The sequence below is a fragment of the Sus scrofa genome, chromosome 1 (assembly GCF_000003025.6).
Source record: "Sus scrofa isolate TJ Tabasco breed Duroc chromosome 1, Sscrofa11.1, whole genome shotgun sequence".
In the NCBI taxonomy this organism is placed as follows: Eukaryota; Metazoa; Chordata; class Mammalia; order Artiodactyla; family Suidae; genus Sus; species Sus scrofa.
Genome location: NC_010443.5, coordinates 66,348,069 through 66,364,328, shown reverse-complemented (window position 1 = coordinate 66,364,328; position 16,260 = coordinate 66,348,069). Strand labels below are relative to the sequence as shown.

General features: G+C 36.6%; 1 protein-coding gene across 5 annotated transcripts in view; it reads left to right on the top strand.

Annotated features, from left to right (window-relative positions):
• Positions 1–15,264, top strand: part of PNISR (PNN-interacting serine/arginine-rich protein) — a 33,141-nt gene extending 17,877 nt beyond the window's left edge. For 2 of the 5 annotated variants that reach the window (XM_021079463.1, XM_021080246.1), the window contains 8 exons: positions 59–230; positions 3,360–3,550; positions 5,429–5,566; positions 8,137–8,236; positions 8,952–9,005; positions 10,183–10,353; positions 11,677–12,763; positions 13,009–15,264. In XM_021079463.1, coding sequence (XP_020935122.1) covers positions 59–230; positions 3,360–3,550; positions 5,429–5,566; positions 8,137–8,236; positions 8,952–9,005; positions 10,183–10,353; positions 11,677–12,763; positions 13,009–13,039 — 1,944 coding nt within the window. In that variant the 3' untranslated portion in view covers positions 13,040–15,264. 5 annotated transcript variants of the gene reach the window in all.

Genomic DNA, 16,260 nt, shown 5'->3' with positions numbered 1-16,260 from the left:
TGTCCCAGAGAATATATTGTATTAATGTGAAGAAAAATAAACTGCAATACTCTTTCAGCATGGGGCTGCTTTTGGTCCACCGCAAGGTGGATTTCATCCTCCTTATTGGCAACCAGGACCTCCAGGACCTCCAGCACCTCCCCAGAATCGAAGAGAAAGGCCATCATCTTTCAGGGATCGGCAGCGTTCACCTATTGCACTTCCTGTGAAGCAGGAGCCTCCACAAATTGGTAGTTGTTTAAATTTAGTGAACTACAATTGACATAATTTCTTTCTCTTTTCTTTCTTTTTTTTTTCCTCTTTATTGGGCCACACCCACGGCATATGGAAGTTCCCAGGCTAGGGGTCGAATCAGAGCTACAGCTGCTGGCCTACACCACAGCCATAGCCATGCAAGTTTTGAGCCACGTCTGTGACCTTCACCACAGCTCACAGCAGTGCCAACCCTTAACCCACTGAGTAAGTCCAGGGATTGATGACACAGCTCAAATACGCTGGTTGGGTTCGTTAGCACTGAGCCATGACAAGAACTCCTGACATGATTTCTTTTTTTTTTTTTTTCCCCCTTGTTTTTTTCTAGGGCCACATCCACGGCATATGGGGGTTCCCAGGCTAGGGGTCTAATTGGAGCTGTAGCCGCCGGCCTACACCAGAGCCACAACAACACCAGATCTGAGCCACGTCTGCAACCTACACCACAGCTCATGGCCACACCAGATCCTTACCCACTGAGCAAGGCCAGGGATCAAACCTGCAGGGTTTGATGGTCCTAGTCGGATTCGTTAGCCACTGAGCCACTACGGAAACTTCTGACATGATTTCCTGATCATATGAAAAGGATGTTTTATTTTCTTAAATCGTTCTAGGAGTTCTTATTTGGCGTCTTGGGAGCGCTTGGTTGCAGGTTCCATTCCTGGCTGAGCACAGTGGGTTAAGGATATGGCATTGCAATAGCTGCAGCTTAGGTCGTGGCTGTGGCTCAGATCGGATCCCTGGGGCTGCCAAAAATGAAAAAAAAAAAAATTGTTCTAATACTCTGTTATGTTAGGAATTGATACTCTAAAGTCCTAACATTCTATAATTATAAACCTTAAATTAAAAGATACTAGTCTAAAATATTAAAAGTTTGAATGATTTTCTTTAAAAAAAATCTTTACTTTAAACTCCAGATTTTGTGAGGAAATGTAAATTCATCATAACCTTACATGTTGATATTTTCTTTGATGTTGACAGATGCATTATGCCAATATATGATGAGTTCCCTCTTTTAAAACGTTGTTCTCTGTCTCTGAATTTTTTACAGTCTCAGTTCATCTGATATACTGCTGTCAGATTTATTTTTCTCTGTTTCACTTTCTGTAATGTTTAGTTTAAATTTTTTTTTTTTTTTTTTTTTTTTTTTTTTTTTTTTGCTTTTTAGGGCCACATCTGCAGCATGTATAAGTTTCCAGGCTAGGGGTTAAATCGAAACTATGGCTGCCAGCCTACACCACAGCCACAGTAATGTGGGATCCAAGCTGCATATGTGACCTACACCATAGCTCATAGCAATGCCGGATCCCTGACCCACTGAGTGAAGCCAGGGATCAAACCTGCTCTTCATCCTCATGGATACTTGTCAGATTTGTTTCTACTCTGCCACAGTGGGAACTCCAGAAAGTTTTAATTTTTAAGTAACATATTAGAAGTAATCTATTGCCAGTGACAAGCTACATGTTTATGTTCCTTTTAATCTGGAAATCCAAATCTAGCAGTTAATGGGCCAGAGCACTTAAGTCTTTTCCTTTTTTGTCACAAAGTAGACATTTTAGGAAGATTCTAAATTTTTTTTAAGAAATAATGTTAGTTCAAATCTTTTTTTTTTTTTTTTTTGAGCATGTACTAGTCTATTTTTTAATTATAGTTGATTTACAGTGTTGTGCCAGTTTCTGCTCTACAACAAAGGGACTCAGTTATTCATGTATTACATTCTTTTTATATTCTTTCCCATCATGGTCTCCCCCAGGAGAGTGGCTAGTCCCCTGTGCTGTACAGTAGAACCTTGTTGTTTATTCATTCTAAATATAATAGTGGCATGTATTAATCCCATACTCCCAGTCCATTTGGCTTCCTCCCCACTCCTCAGATGAATTCTTTTTTCTCTTCTTTTTTTTTTTTTTGGTGGCACATGGAGGTTCCTGGGCCAGGAATTGAATCTGTGCTGAAGCTGTGACCTACACCACAGCTGTGGCAATGCCATATCCTTTAACCCACAGCACCAGGCTGGGGATTAAACACACACTTCCACAGCGACCTGAGCCCCTGCAGTTGGAACTCCAAGTGAATCTTTCCCCTTTTTGTTTGTTTGTTTGTTTTTTAGAGCCTTGGCATATGGAAGTTACTAGGCTAGGGGTCGAATTGGAGCTACAGCTGCCAGCCTACACTATAGCCGCAGCAACGTGGGATCTGAGCTGCACCTGTGACCTACACCATAGCTCACAGCAACACTGGATCCTTAACCCACTGAGCAGGGCCAGGGATCGAACCCGCATCCTCATGGATCCTAGTTGGGTTCGTTAACCCCAAGCCATGAAGGCAACCCCATCCCCCAAATGAATTCTTAATGGAAAAATGGACTTGTGGTTTTGTTTAGCTCTGTTATGTTTTCATATTTTATGAAGCAGCAGAGTGTAAGAGTTGGCCCTGAACTAGCCCCAGTCACTACTTTTTTGTCCTAGTAACCTTGAACACATCACTTAATCTCTGTGAGCCTCAGTTTCCTCACTTAAAGGAGATGGCATAGTAGCAGTGCTCTTTTAGGGCTTTTGTATAATTAAGTGAGATAATGTGCTTTCATAATGCCCTGGCACATTGTAAGGATTAAGACAGCATTCACTGTTGCTATTGAAAGTGACGATTTTAAAGAAAAGTATTGTGTTTTAGGGGACTGCTTTTGTAACTACAGTCATTTAAATGAGTATGTGACCAGAAACAAATAGACTTCTCTATCTCTTGCCATGTATCCACCCAATGAAACCTGTTAAAATGTCATGGGTTGGATAATCTGGTTTCTAAAATTGTTTTAAATTCTAGAAGTAATAATTAATAGGCAGTTTGATAACTCTTAAATGTTTGTTGTCTCTCAACCAACTTGGGTAGAAAATATGAATGTACATGTTAGGTAATATCTATCTTTTTGAATTTCAGTGATTGCTATAAAATAGAAATTGATGATATTTACTAAGTTTGTACACTTTTTTTGTTCCACCCAGTAATATCTTGATACAGATAATAAGGAAATTTTAAAAGAATAAAGAACTCATGCATCTATGACTTCCACTTAACCGACTTAGGAATATTTTTTTTTCCATGTGAAACAGATGCAGTAAAACGCAGGACTCTTCCAGCTTGGATTCGAGAAGGTCTTGAAAAAATGGAACGTGAAAAGCAGAAGAAATTGGAGAAAGAAAGAATGGAACAACAACGTTCACAATTGTCTAAAAAAGAAAAGAAGGCCACAGAAGATGCTGAAGGAGGAGATGGCCCTCGTTTACCTCAGAGAAGTAAATTTGTAAGTAGACTATCATGACATGAAACTCCATAAAGTATCTTATGTGAAAAGTTTATTGACTTTGACTGACTTATTTCACTTAGTATGATAATCTGTAGGTCCATTCATGTTGCTGCAAGTAGCATTATTCTTGGCTGAGTAATAGTCACACACACTGTATATATATGCCCAGGAGTGGGATTGCTGATCATATGGTAACCAATTTTTAGTTCTTTAAGAGACCTCCATACTGTTTTTCCATATTGGTGGCACCAATTTACATTAACTGTTTAAAAATATGATACCACATGTATGTGGAATTTTTAAAAAATGATATAAATGAACTTATTTTAAAACAGGAACAGACTCATTGTTGTAGAAAACAAATGTATAGTTACCAAAGGGAAAAGGGGAGGAGAGGGATAAATTGGGAATTTGGGATTAACAGGTACATACTACTTGGAGTTCCCATTGTATCTCAGTGGATTAAGAACCTGACTAATACCCATGAGGATGCAGGTTTGTTCCCTGGCCTTGCTCGAGGGGTTAAGAATCTGGCATTGCCACAGCTGCGGCATAGGTCATAGGTGCAGCTCAGATCCCGTGTTGCTGTGGCTGTGGTGTAGGCTGGCAGCTGTAGCTCCAATTCGACCCCTAGCCTGGGAACTTCCATATGTCAAGGCCCTAAAAAACAAACAAAAAAATAAAAAGAAAAACAAAAGGCTACCACTGTTAAAATTTACCTTAAAAGGTTTTTTTTTGGTTACTGTTTGGTGATTATCTTCCCTCTCCTCCTAGATGCCTTTGGACTTGTGTTACATGTATTCTTTCTCTGGTTCACATAGTCTTTCCATTGTAGTATTTGAGTGATTGCCTGGTAGTAGGATTGTTAAAAGTGACTGTGAAATACTTTTTTGCCTAACCATACAGAGACAAACTGCTGGTATTTCCTCTGTCTGAAGTTAGACCTCATTTCTTAACCTATCTGTTCATTATGTAGCTGAAAAGAGACAAATTTCAGTACCAGCTGAGATCTTTTTAGACTTTTTTTTTTTTTTTTTGGTTTTTAGGGCTTGCACTCACAGCATATGAAAGTTTCCAGGGTATAGGGATCAAGTCAGAGCTACAGCTGCTGGCCTATACCACAGCAGTGCCAGATCATGGCCACGTCTGTGACCTACACCACAGCTCACGTCAACACCAGATCCTTAACCCACTGAGCAAGGCCAGGGATAGAACCCGCAATCTCATGGTTCCTAGTCGGATTTGTTTCTGCTGAGCCACGATGGAAACTCCAGAGTTTTATTTATAAGTCACATGATTTTAGGTAAATAGCTGAAATTTACAGCTATGAAAGTTACTGAATAATTGTGATCCATTTACCCAAAATTCTACATACCACCTCATTTTATGACCATCAAATAAAATGGGTATTCATTAAATCAGTCTTTGGTCATGATGTGCTCCTAGTTATTCATAAAATAAGGTAAAATTTGACTCAGGAAAAAAATGAAAAATAATTAGTTGATTCTTTTTAAGACGTGGTCATCCTACGTTTCCTCTTAGGTAGCACTTTAAATTACCAAGTGAAATCTACAGCACAAAAAGGCAATTCAGAGAAAAATTTCTTTTTTGGTGGTGGGGGCAGGGTTGGTTGCATCTGCAGCACGTGAAAGTTCCTGGCCCAGGGATCTAACCCGCACCACAGCAGTGACCCAAGCTGCTGCAGTGACAATGCCAGATTCTTAACCCACTGTGCTACAGTAGAACTCGAGAAATTTCATTCTTATGTATCTGCTTCATAGACTTTAATTTGGGGTTTTGAAATAGAATATGTAAGAACTGTTTTATATTATAAACATGAATTCGAGCTACCCAAAAGTACTATTACTCTTTTAGGATAGTGATGAGGAAGATGAAGACACTGAAAATGTTGAGGCTGCAAGCAGTGGAAAAGTCACCAGAAGTCCATCTCCAATTCCTCAAGAAGACCAGAGTGAACCAGAGATGACTGAAGAAGAAAAGGAGTATCAAATGGTAGAATGTTAAATTTCTTACCTTAGAATTACGTTTTTTTTAAAAAGATCTTTTTTTTTTTTTTTTTTTTGTCTTTTTGGTATTTCTTTGGGCTGCTCCCGAGACATATGGAGGTTCCCAGGCTAGGGGTTGAATCGGAGCTTTAGCCACTGGCCTACGCCAGAGCCACAGCAACGCGGGATCCGAGCAGCGTCTGCAACCTATATACCACAGCTCACGGCAACGCCGGATCTTTAACCCACTGAGCAAGGGCAGGGACCGAACCCTCAACCTCATGATTCCTAGTCGGATTCGTTAATGACTGCGCCACGATGGGAACTCCCATTTTACTTATTTATTTATTTTTTTGTCTTTTTGCCTTTTCTAGGGCCGCTTCCCGCAGCATGTGGAGGTTCCCAGGCTAGGGGTCTAATCAGAGCTGTAGCTGCCAGCCTACGCTAGAGCCACAGCAAGGCGGGATCTGAGCCGCGTCTGTGACCTACACCACAGCTCGTGGCAACTCCGGATCGTTAACCCACTGAGCAAGGGCAGGGATTGAACCTGCAACTTCATGGTTCCTAGTCGGATTCATTAACCACTGCACCATGACGGGAACTCCAGGATTAAATTTTTATTAATTGGGGTATAACTGACATATAACATTATATTACAATGTTTATCTTCTTTAATTTAAAAAGAATTAAAAGAATTATTGGTTGACTATCTTAAAACATTTACATTGAAAACTTATGAAATAGTTATAAAATGTATATCTGCTGGGCAATAATATCTGCTAAATCCAAGTAACACTTAAAATACAAAATTACAGCTTATAAAGGAGGTATTAAGCACATTTCCATTTTTTGTTTGCTTCTGTTTTTTTAGGGCTGCTCCCATGGTAGCATATGGAATTTCCCAGACTAAGGGTCAAATCAGAGCTGCAGCTGCTGGCCTACATTACAGCCACAGCAATGCCGGATCCGAGCCGAGTCTCTGACCCATACTGCAGCTCACAGCAATGCTGAATCTTTAACCCACTAAGCAAGGCCAGGGATCGAACCAGCATCCTCATGGATACTATTTGGGTTCTTTACCCACTGAGCCACGACGGGAAGTCCCAAGCACATTTTCTAATACCAACGGTGTAATTAAATAGCCTTTTATTACATGAGACCCAAGAGAACATTTATTGATCTATTTTTTTCTAAAAAATGTTTTTTGGGTACTAAGGAGATCGAAAGGCTGCATAGAAGAGTAAATTTGGGAAGGACTAGGTTGAACACAATTAAACATTACTTTATTGCAAGACTTATCACAGCTTTCACTGTCTGTAATGTATATTGTTGTTTTCTGAGATCAGGAATATAATATGCTGTGTTTCTCATATTTAAAGACCAGTGATTTTTGGAATGTCTTTAGATGATGCTGATTCAGTGTACTTTAATTTTAGTAGCTGAGTAATCTGGAGTCCAGGGAAATAAAGTATCTGACTAATGGTCTACATTTGAAACAGCTGTTGGTACCCAAACCGGTGTTAGAAGCCACCTCTTATTTCTTATTGTATTCTCTATTATAGTAATTAAGAAAAGAGGGCTTCATCTCACAGAATGGAATAACTGCCTTTTCCTTATTTTTCTTGTTTCCCCTCTCTCAAATTTTACTTTGAGTTGAGAGTTAATGTGAGTTCCTAAGTGACTTAAGAAACTAGCTTTTTTGGAGTTCCCGTAGTGGCGCAGTGGTTAACGAATCCGACTAGGAACCCTGAGGTTGTGGGTTTGGTCCCTGCCCTTGCTCAGTGGGTTAAAGATCCGGCGTTGCCATGAGCTGTAGTGTAGGTTGCAGATGCTGCTTGGATTCCGCGTTGCTGTGGCTCTGGCATAGGCCGGTGGCTACAGCTCCGATTAGACCCCTAGCCTGGGAACTTCCATATGCCGAGGGAGCAGCCCAAGAAATAGCAAAAAAAGACTAGCGTTTTGCTGCGTGCTAATGTTACTAAATGAAGGGACACTACTATCAAAACACTCGTGGAACTTCTTATTAATAGGAATTTAAAAAAGATGTTTTTGTCTCTGGATTTGGGATTCAGCATGTCTATACAGATAAATCCACATTTTTTTTTTTAATCCACATGATTTTGAAATTAAAATTTTAAAGTTCTGATGTTTTAAAATAATTTCAAGATATTCTATTCCTTGGAATAGCTGATCTAATCTCTAAAAATTTTTTTTTTTTTTTTTTTTTGCTTTTTAGAACAGTACCCGTAGCATATGGAGGTTCCCAGGCTTGGGGTTCAATTGGAGCTACAGCTGCCAGCCTACACCACAGCCACAGCAATGCCAGATCCAAACTACGTCTGTGAACTACACCACAGCTCATGGCAACACCAGATTCTTAACCCACTGAGCAAGGCCAGGGATCAAACCTGCAACCTCATGGTTCCTAGTCAGATTCATTTCCACTGTGCCACGATGGGAACTCCTAAAAATATCTTACAAAATGTCTTTGTCTTTTAATTTTTTTGAAAATGTCAAAATGTATCAGTAACTGTAATAATTAATTAGAAAAAAAACACATAAAATATCCTTCCTTAGATGTTGCTGACAAAAATGCTATTGACTGAAATTCTACTGGATGTTACAGATGAAGAAATTTATTATGTAGCCAAAGATGCACACCGGAAAGCAACGAAAGGTATATTAGGGGTGTTCTTGGTTTTCTTTTTCTGGGGGTTTTTTGGTTTTGGTGGCTATTTTGGACTTTTTTGTTGTCCTTGTTGAATTAATAGCAGATTTTGAATATTCTCTTGCATGTTTTAACTCTTTGGGAAAGGTTAGATTTGTAGACACCATATTAAAACTATACAAATATTTTTGTTTTATCCAACCTACCTGAGCACAGATCAGCAGTTTTGCTGTTATTTTATAAAATGTATTGTGAAAAATTCTTGATGTTCAATTTCACCTGATTTTTTTATAGATACCATGGTAATGGTATATGATTTCTATTATAGTTAGTTTGACTAATGAATTGAATTATGAACCTTCAGAATTTTCACAGTTTACAACTTATAATTCTTACAGAAGCAAGTAATGCTCTCCCCACCCCATAACACTTAAAAAGTATATTGAAAGAAAATTTTAAATAATGGGCCATACCTCAAACATAAAAATACCAGTGTACTGGTCAATATTTTTCCTCATTATCAACCAATATCAGCTCACATCACAATTAAAATTTCAAGGCCAGACATGCTACTAGTTTAAAATGAATGTTATGTTTTTAATGTTTCTTCTCTCCCCAAAAAGCAGCAATAGTAGTAGATTAAACAATACCATAGACTCTCATGACTATGAAATCGTGGCTATTTGTGTTAACATGTTGTTCCTGTTGTTGATGTGATACAAAGCTCCTGCAAAACAGCTGGCACAGTCCAGTGCACTGGCTTCCCTCACTGGACTCGGTAAGTATTCTCCTTATTTGTGAGAGGGCCTTAAAGGGAAACACACTTACCTTGTCTCTCTACGTGTTCCGTTTTGAAACTGTACTATTCCTACTCAGTTTATAAAGTTTAGGTCTTAGGGTTATATTAGTCTGTAGAAGATTTGCTTATTTTGTTCTTTACTCAAGCATTCACAGTGGAATGATAAATGTGACTAATTCAGAGTTTATTAGGGCAAGTTGTAATAGTTCATAATTTAGCCATTTTAGCATTTAGGCTCACTTTTAAAATTATTACATACATGCCTTAGGGAAGTACCTGTCCGCTAATGCTTTTAAGGACCTTTATTTAGGTTGTGTTGCAGCAAGTCAAATTTTAATGTAGTGGAAAGGATTTATCTTATAATAGTAGTGATGTGTTCATGATTTGCTACTTGCATGATATATTACCAAGTATATAGAAGCTTGAATTTGCCTTTTCCACATTCATTTCAAATTAATTTTTTTGAGGATCAACAGAAATGGGTAAAACCAAAAGCCCATGTAGTTTTGTTACGATTATTATTTAGATCACTTCAGGGTGGGGAGTAGTTTTAGCACAGTACCATTTCTGTATCAGTGAGAATTACAGTATTCTAATTTTATTAGGAAAAAACTTAGCATCCCTTGGGTTTCTAAGCTTTGAACAGTGAAGGAGTTAAAGTTAGAAATATTTTCAGGGAGTTCTCTTGTGGTGCAGCTGGTTAAGGATCCAGCATTGTCACTGCAGTGGCTCAGGTTACTGCTGTGGTACGAGTTCTGTCCCTGGCCCAGGAACTTGCATATGCTGTGGGTGTGACCAAAAAAAAAAAAAATATTTTCAGGATCATCACAAATATGCTTAAGATAGTATGAATTGATTGTGCTTTAGTGAAGCTGTGTTACTGCCCTGTTAAATGGTTTTGTTGGTTATTTAGCATAGACAGACAAAATCACATATATGAAATGTTCCTGAAAGAATAAAATATAAAGTATCGGTTTTCCTGAGGGTTCTTTGTATTCCTTAGGCATTGTAATTTATACTCCTCCCCACCCCGAATAAGCATATTCTTTCAAGAAAAGGCAATGAAAAAAGAAATGAGTTTTCTTCTCAGACCGTAAAAAGTTTTTAGTGTATAAAGTGGTTTTTACATATGATAGACTGGGCTTTATGCACACAGGTGGACTGGGTGGTTATGGATCAGGAGACAGTGAAGATGAGAGGAGTGACCGAGGCTCTGAGTCATCTGATACTGATGATGAGGAATTACGGCACCGAATCCGGCAAAAACAGGAAGCTTTTTGGAGAAAAGAAAAAGAGCAGCAGCTGTTACATGATAAACAGATGGAAGGTATATCTTTTTAATGTTTGTACAAACTTAATGTTTATACAGTTCTGTTTGTATTTCTTTTTATTTTTCAACCAACCTAGAAATATTAAAGTATAGAATCAAGACTTAAATAATATGTGATATAAGTGAAACCATGGTTTTTGGCTCATTTACAATTTTATCAAACTTAAAATCAAAATTAATTATTGTGGGGAGTTCCCACCATGGCACAGCAGGTTAAGAATCTGGCATTGTCTCCTTAATGGTACAGATTCAATCTCCAGCCTGACACAGTGGGCTAAGGATCTGGTGTTGTCATAGCTGTGCCGTAGGTTGCAGCAGCTGCTTGGATTTGATCCCTGGCCCAATAATTTCCATATGCTGTGGCTGTGGCCAAAAAAGAAAAAAAAAATAATTGTGGTATTCAGAATATGTAGTTTATAAAAGTTAAACCATGTTTTTGTTTTGTTTTGTTTTAGGAGGATATTCCACTGGCTATAAGTTAAGCTATTTTAGAGTATTTTTATTTCTTGTTACTCAAATGAAAAAATACTTTGAAAGGGGGAATGCATTATAAACTATTCAAAAATTTGGAATTTCTTTCTTTTTTTTTTTTTTTTTTTGGTCTTTTTGCCATTTCTTGGGCCGCTCCCACGGCATGTGGAGGTTCCCAGGCTAGGGATTGAATCGGAGCTGTAGCCACCAGACTATGCCAGAGCCACAGCAACTTGGGATCTGAGCCGCGTCTGCGACCTACACCACAGCTCACTGCAAGCCGGATCATTAACCCACTGAGCAAGGCCAGGGATTGAACCCGCAACCTCATGGTTCCTAGTCAGATTAGTTAACCACTGCGCCACGATGGGAACTCCTGGAATTTCTTTTTTGAAAAATCTTGTTTGGACAATTTGAAAAATAGCAAGAGTTAAAGGCTGCAAATTTCCTGTAAATTACTTATTTACATTCAAGTTGCCTTCTTGTACAATAGGCAATACTTGTTTTATAAGTACCTTTACACTTTGGTACTCTACTGCTATACTGTTCAGGAAGGTAGCTAACTGCATGTTGCTATTGAGCATTTGCATTGTAGCTAGCCAGAATTCAGTTGCATTGTAGGTATACTATTCCAAAGACATTACATTAAAATAATAAAAAGCAGAATATCTCAGTATTCTTTGTAACTGATTACATGTGATAATAGTAATATTTTTATATGTTAAGTTGCATTCTATTTCTGTTGAACAGTGCTGCTGTATTTTTGTAGTTTAGTAGCTTGAAATTTGGTAGTGTGGGAGCATTTTCATTGTGCTTTTGCCTTAGTATTTTTTTCTTTTTCTGTTTCAGAAGAGAAGCAACAAACAGAAAGGGTTACAAAAGAGATGAATGAATTTATCCATAAAGAGCAAAATAGTTTATCAGTACTAGAAGCAAGGGAAGCAGATGGTGATGTGGTTAATGAAAAGAAGAGAACTCCAAATGAAACTATGTCAGTTTTAGAACCAAAAAAAGAGCATAAAGAAAAAGAGAAACAAGGAAGGAGTAGATCAGGAAGTTCTAGTAGTGGTAGTTCCAGTAGCAATAGCAGAACTAGCAGTACTAGTAGTACTGTCTCTAGCTCTTCATACAGTTCTAGCTCAGGTAGTAGTCGCACTTCTTCTCGATCTTCTTCTCCCAAAAGGAAAAAGAGACATAGTAGAAGTAGATCTCCAACAGTTAAAGCTAGACGTAGTAGGAGTCGAAGTTACTCACGAAGAATTAAAATAGAGAGCAGTAGGGCTAGAGTAAAGATTAGAGATAGGAGGAGATCTAATAGAAATAGCATTGAAAGAGAAAGAAGAAGAAATCGAAGTCCGTCCCGAGAGAGACGTAGAAGTAGAAGTCGCTCAAGGGATAGGCGAACCAATCGGTCCAGTCGCAGTAGGAGTCGAGATAGGCGTAAAATTGATGATCAACGTGGAAATCTTAGTGGGAGCAGTCATAAGCATAAAGGTGAGGCTAAAGAACAAGAGAGGAAAAAGGAGAGGAGTCGAAGTATAGATAAAGATAGAAAAAAGAAAGACAAAGAAAGGGAGCGTGAACAGGATAAAAGGAAGGAGAAACAAAAAAGGGAAGAAAAAGATTTTAAGTTCAGTAGTCAGGATGATAGGTTAAAAAGGAAACGAGAAAGTGAAAGAACATTCTCTAGGAGTGGTTCTATATCTGTTAAAATCATAAGACATGATTCTAGACAGGATAGTAAGAAAAGTACTACCAAAGATAGTAAAAAACATTCAGGCTCTGATTCTAGTGGAAGGAGCAGTTCTGAATCTCCAGGAAGTAGCAAAGAAAAGAAGGCTAAGAAGCCTAAACATAGTCGATCGAGATCCATGGAGAAATCTCAAAGGTCTGGTAAGAAGGCAAGCCGCAAACACAAGTCTAAGTCCCGATCAAGGTAGTATACTTTTTAAAGTATTTTGTCTGATTTTTAAAAAAAAAAATTTGACTGAATTTATTCAAAGTTGAAAGTGTCCTTTCTCTCTCTCTCTTTAATAAACTCAATTTGGTACTGATAAATTATCATAGTCTTAAGTAATTTTAGAAATCCTATATAATATTATTTATTTGAAAATTGCAGATTCTTTAGTGTAAAATACATTTTTATTTTTAAATTTTATCTTTTCCCTTTCTTTTTTTCAGATCAACAACCCCTCCCCGTCGTAAACGCTGAGGAATGATGTGGCAAGAATGCCATGATGTTTAAAAAATTCCATGAGTTTTAAGGGCTTGTCTCATTATAGAGGCACATTGTGGCTGTGTAGGTGAAACCAGAATCTTTTTTTTTTTTTTTTTTAAATCTGTAAATAGGTGTACTTTTTCCAAATGCTGCTCCAAGTTACTTAATAGGATTTCTTTGTATTACATTTTTTTCAAAAAAAAAAAAATAGTGCATAATAAGACTATAAACATGCCATTCTCTTTCAGCTGTAATGTTCTTAAAATTATTCTTGAATGTACTGTGATGTCAATAAAGCTCTTTAGTTCATTTTTGTTAACTTCTTGCACCTTAATTTTATGATTTTAAACTAAGGAACGTACTTTTATAAAAAGGCAGCTGGAATTTTGTATAACAGGTTTTAAAGGTACTTCCTCTCATCTTCCCCAAAGAAAATGGTTTTAACTTAATAGTTTGTCAAAGTTTGTAAATTGTACCCATGGATTTTTGTCAAATTCCAACAATAAGGGTGTAGAAGAGGGCCAGAAATAGACCTTTACTTTTCATTTGGAAGCATTTGACAGCTTTCTAAACTTTTCTTCCTGTTTGGGGATTTTTCAATTAATATATTCTATGTATATAAAATATGGTTCACTCCTGTAAAATGAAATTGCTGGAATCAATCAAGCCAGTGCACCATTAGAATTATTTATAAGGAACGATTGTGTTTGACACTAGTAGTCAAGTCTGGACTATATTCTGCAGTTAGCCACTTTTGTCTTAAAGCATATTTTAAACACTTTGAGGTTGTAATAGAACTAAAACTCACAGTTCAGTATATTTATATTTTTAAAGTATAATATGACCTCAGCTCAGTGGAGGAATGCTGTATTATGCAGGTTTGTGTCAATTTCCTAACATTAAAATGACCTGGTTTTATCAGTTTCTTAAAATTATGATCAGTGAGTGGTCTAGCAATTTAAGGCAGTAGTAAGTTATGAGTAAAATGAGGCTCTGCAGGCATTTAAATGCTCAACTGCTTTCAGTGTCCACTTTATATGATTACTCACTTATGCCACAATAGATAAATCTTTGAAAATGAATGCTTTTAAATTATAATTTAAAAAGAGCAGGTGCAGGTCACAGAAAAATTTTAAAGTATGCCTTCTTGCCAGCAATAGTTCATTATAAAGTAAGCCAGGTTTTTGCCAAGATCAGTGTTTGTTTCTTCAAAACAAAGGTAGAAATAGATTTGTAATAGTGTGCTCTTGTACCTCTACATGGGTTCTTAATTTTGAGCAGTTATGCATTTATATAGAGGAAATAAATCAACTGTGAATAAATGCATGTTTACCAAAATGATTGTTTTACAGTGCATTTAGTTCTGATATTTATAAAGTTGACATTTCACACAATAACTTTTAAATAGTTTGGAATTCTATATAGTTTAGACATCAGTCACATCTGGAGACAAAGAAAAATGTGCAATATTTTTTATGTAGGTGAGCTAACACAGTGTACCTAATTGCAGAATTAATTATCTGATTAATTTGTAATAGATAAGTTGTATAACATTTTCATATCTTAAAATGTTTTTTAGATCTATCTTCAAGTGAAATAATATTTTCAAAATAAAATTCTACAGAAAAGTTCTGCTGCCTATGATATGCACATTTTTGGGCAAGATATGAACTAGAGCCAAAAAGTATTTGACAGTTTGATTTACTCTGATAATATGCAAGCTTCTTATCATTTAAATCTGTAGATATTTTTAAAAACATAGTCATGATGTAAGTGATTATTAGTAAATACATCAATGTTAAAATTAGGTATTTGGGTTTTCAATTTAGAGAATTCATCATTCATTTTCATTGACGTGTAACAAAGTGTGTTTACCTTGAGTGGTAAGTTATAAAATAGGGCTTCCATGATTTGGGGTATGAATGCTAAAATTTATGTTTAAGTTAATTAGATGTATAATTTGGTTATGAAATCTTTTTAAATGACACCTCCATAAAATTAATAGATTAATTTTTTGAGACAATCATTGGTCTGGATTGGTTAATAAAAACTGTCTTAAGAGGTTTTCTTTTAAAACACTTCTAGTGTATTCATCATACTTGATTTTATGGAATGGGGTAAACCACACCATTAAGAGAATAAAATGTAATTTGGAAAGGTTATTATAAGATTTGTTTCAGGCCCCCAAATATATGAATAAAGATTGGTGTGGAATTTCAGTGCATATGTTTTCTGCCCTTGTAAAATGTCTTTTTAAAAAATTTATTTCTAATGGTATGATACACAGTAGGTGAACTTTCCAAACATCATCTATATTTAGTATCTGAGTTACTCTGTTTCTTCTAAGAAAGACATGAAGTATAATTAGTAGATGAGATTTTTAAATTTTATGTGGGAATTTTTACATAGGAATTATGTAAAGTCCTAAGTATTATAGAAATCTTTACACTTAAACTGCATTCTTCCTTATTTTTCGGCTGTGCCTGTGGCATGTGGGAATTCTTGGGCCTGGGATTGAACTTGTGCCACAGCAGTGACCTGAACCACAGCAGGGACAATGCCAGATCCTTAACCTACTAGGTCACTAGGAAACTCCTAAACTGAGTTTTTCTTTCTTATACATTAAAATCTATGATTTTTAAGGTTTCTAAGATACTAAGCATAGTTGAATGGAAATAGTATTAGATTCATCGCAATGTCTTGACTCTGCTGCTTGATGTATTTTGGGTAGATCACATAATCACTGTAGGGCTCAATTTCCTCAGCTATATGGGGGTGGAATTAGATTATCTCTAAGGTCTTAAACATTCTAGTCCTTAAGTTCTTCAGTTTTAAGAAGAATGTTGTAATGTCTAAACCTAAATGAGAAAATGGTCTTTTTAACTAACAGCCCTTAAATAACTGTGATGAGCTACATTTATACCATAAAGTTTATTAGGTGTCATTCATAGAGTTTTCCTATAAAAACACATAGGTTAAATCTGCCACATTTGGATTATGGTATTAAGTGTCAAGATAAAATTATCCAAAGTTACCAATTTATATGGAATTATATAAATATAAAAATTTACCAGTTAAACCTGAATGGGATATAACAGTGTTATTTCAAAAAGCTAAAATTGTGTTAGCTGTAAGGGAGCACTTTATCCTTAACTTGAATGACAGAAGTGTGTATAAAATTATGTAGTTTCAATATATAGTTTTCATTTTTTTGT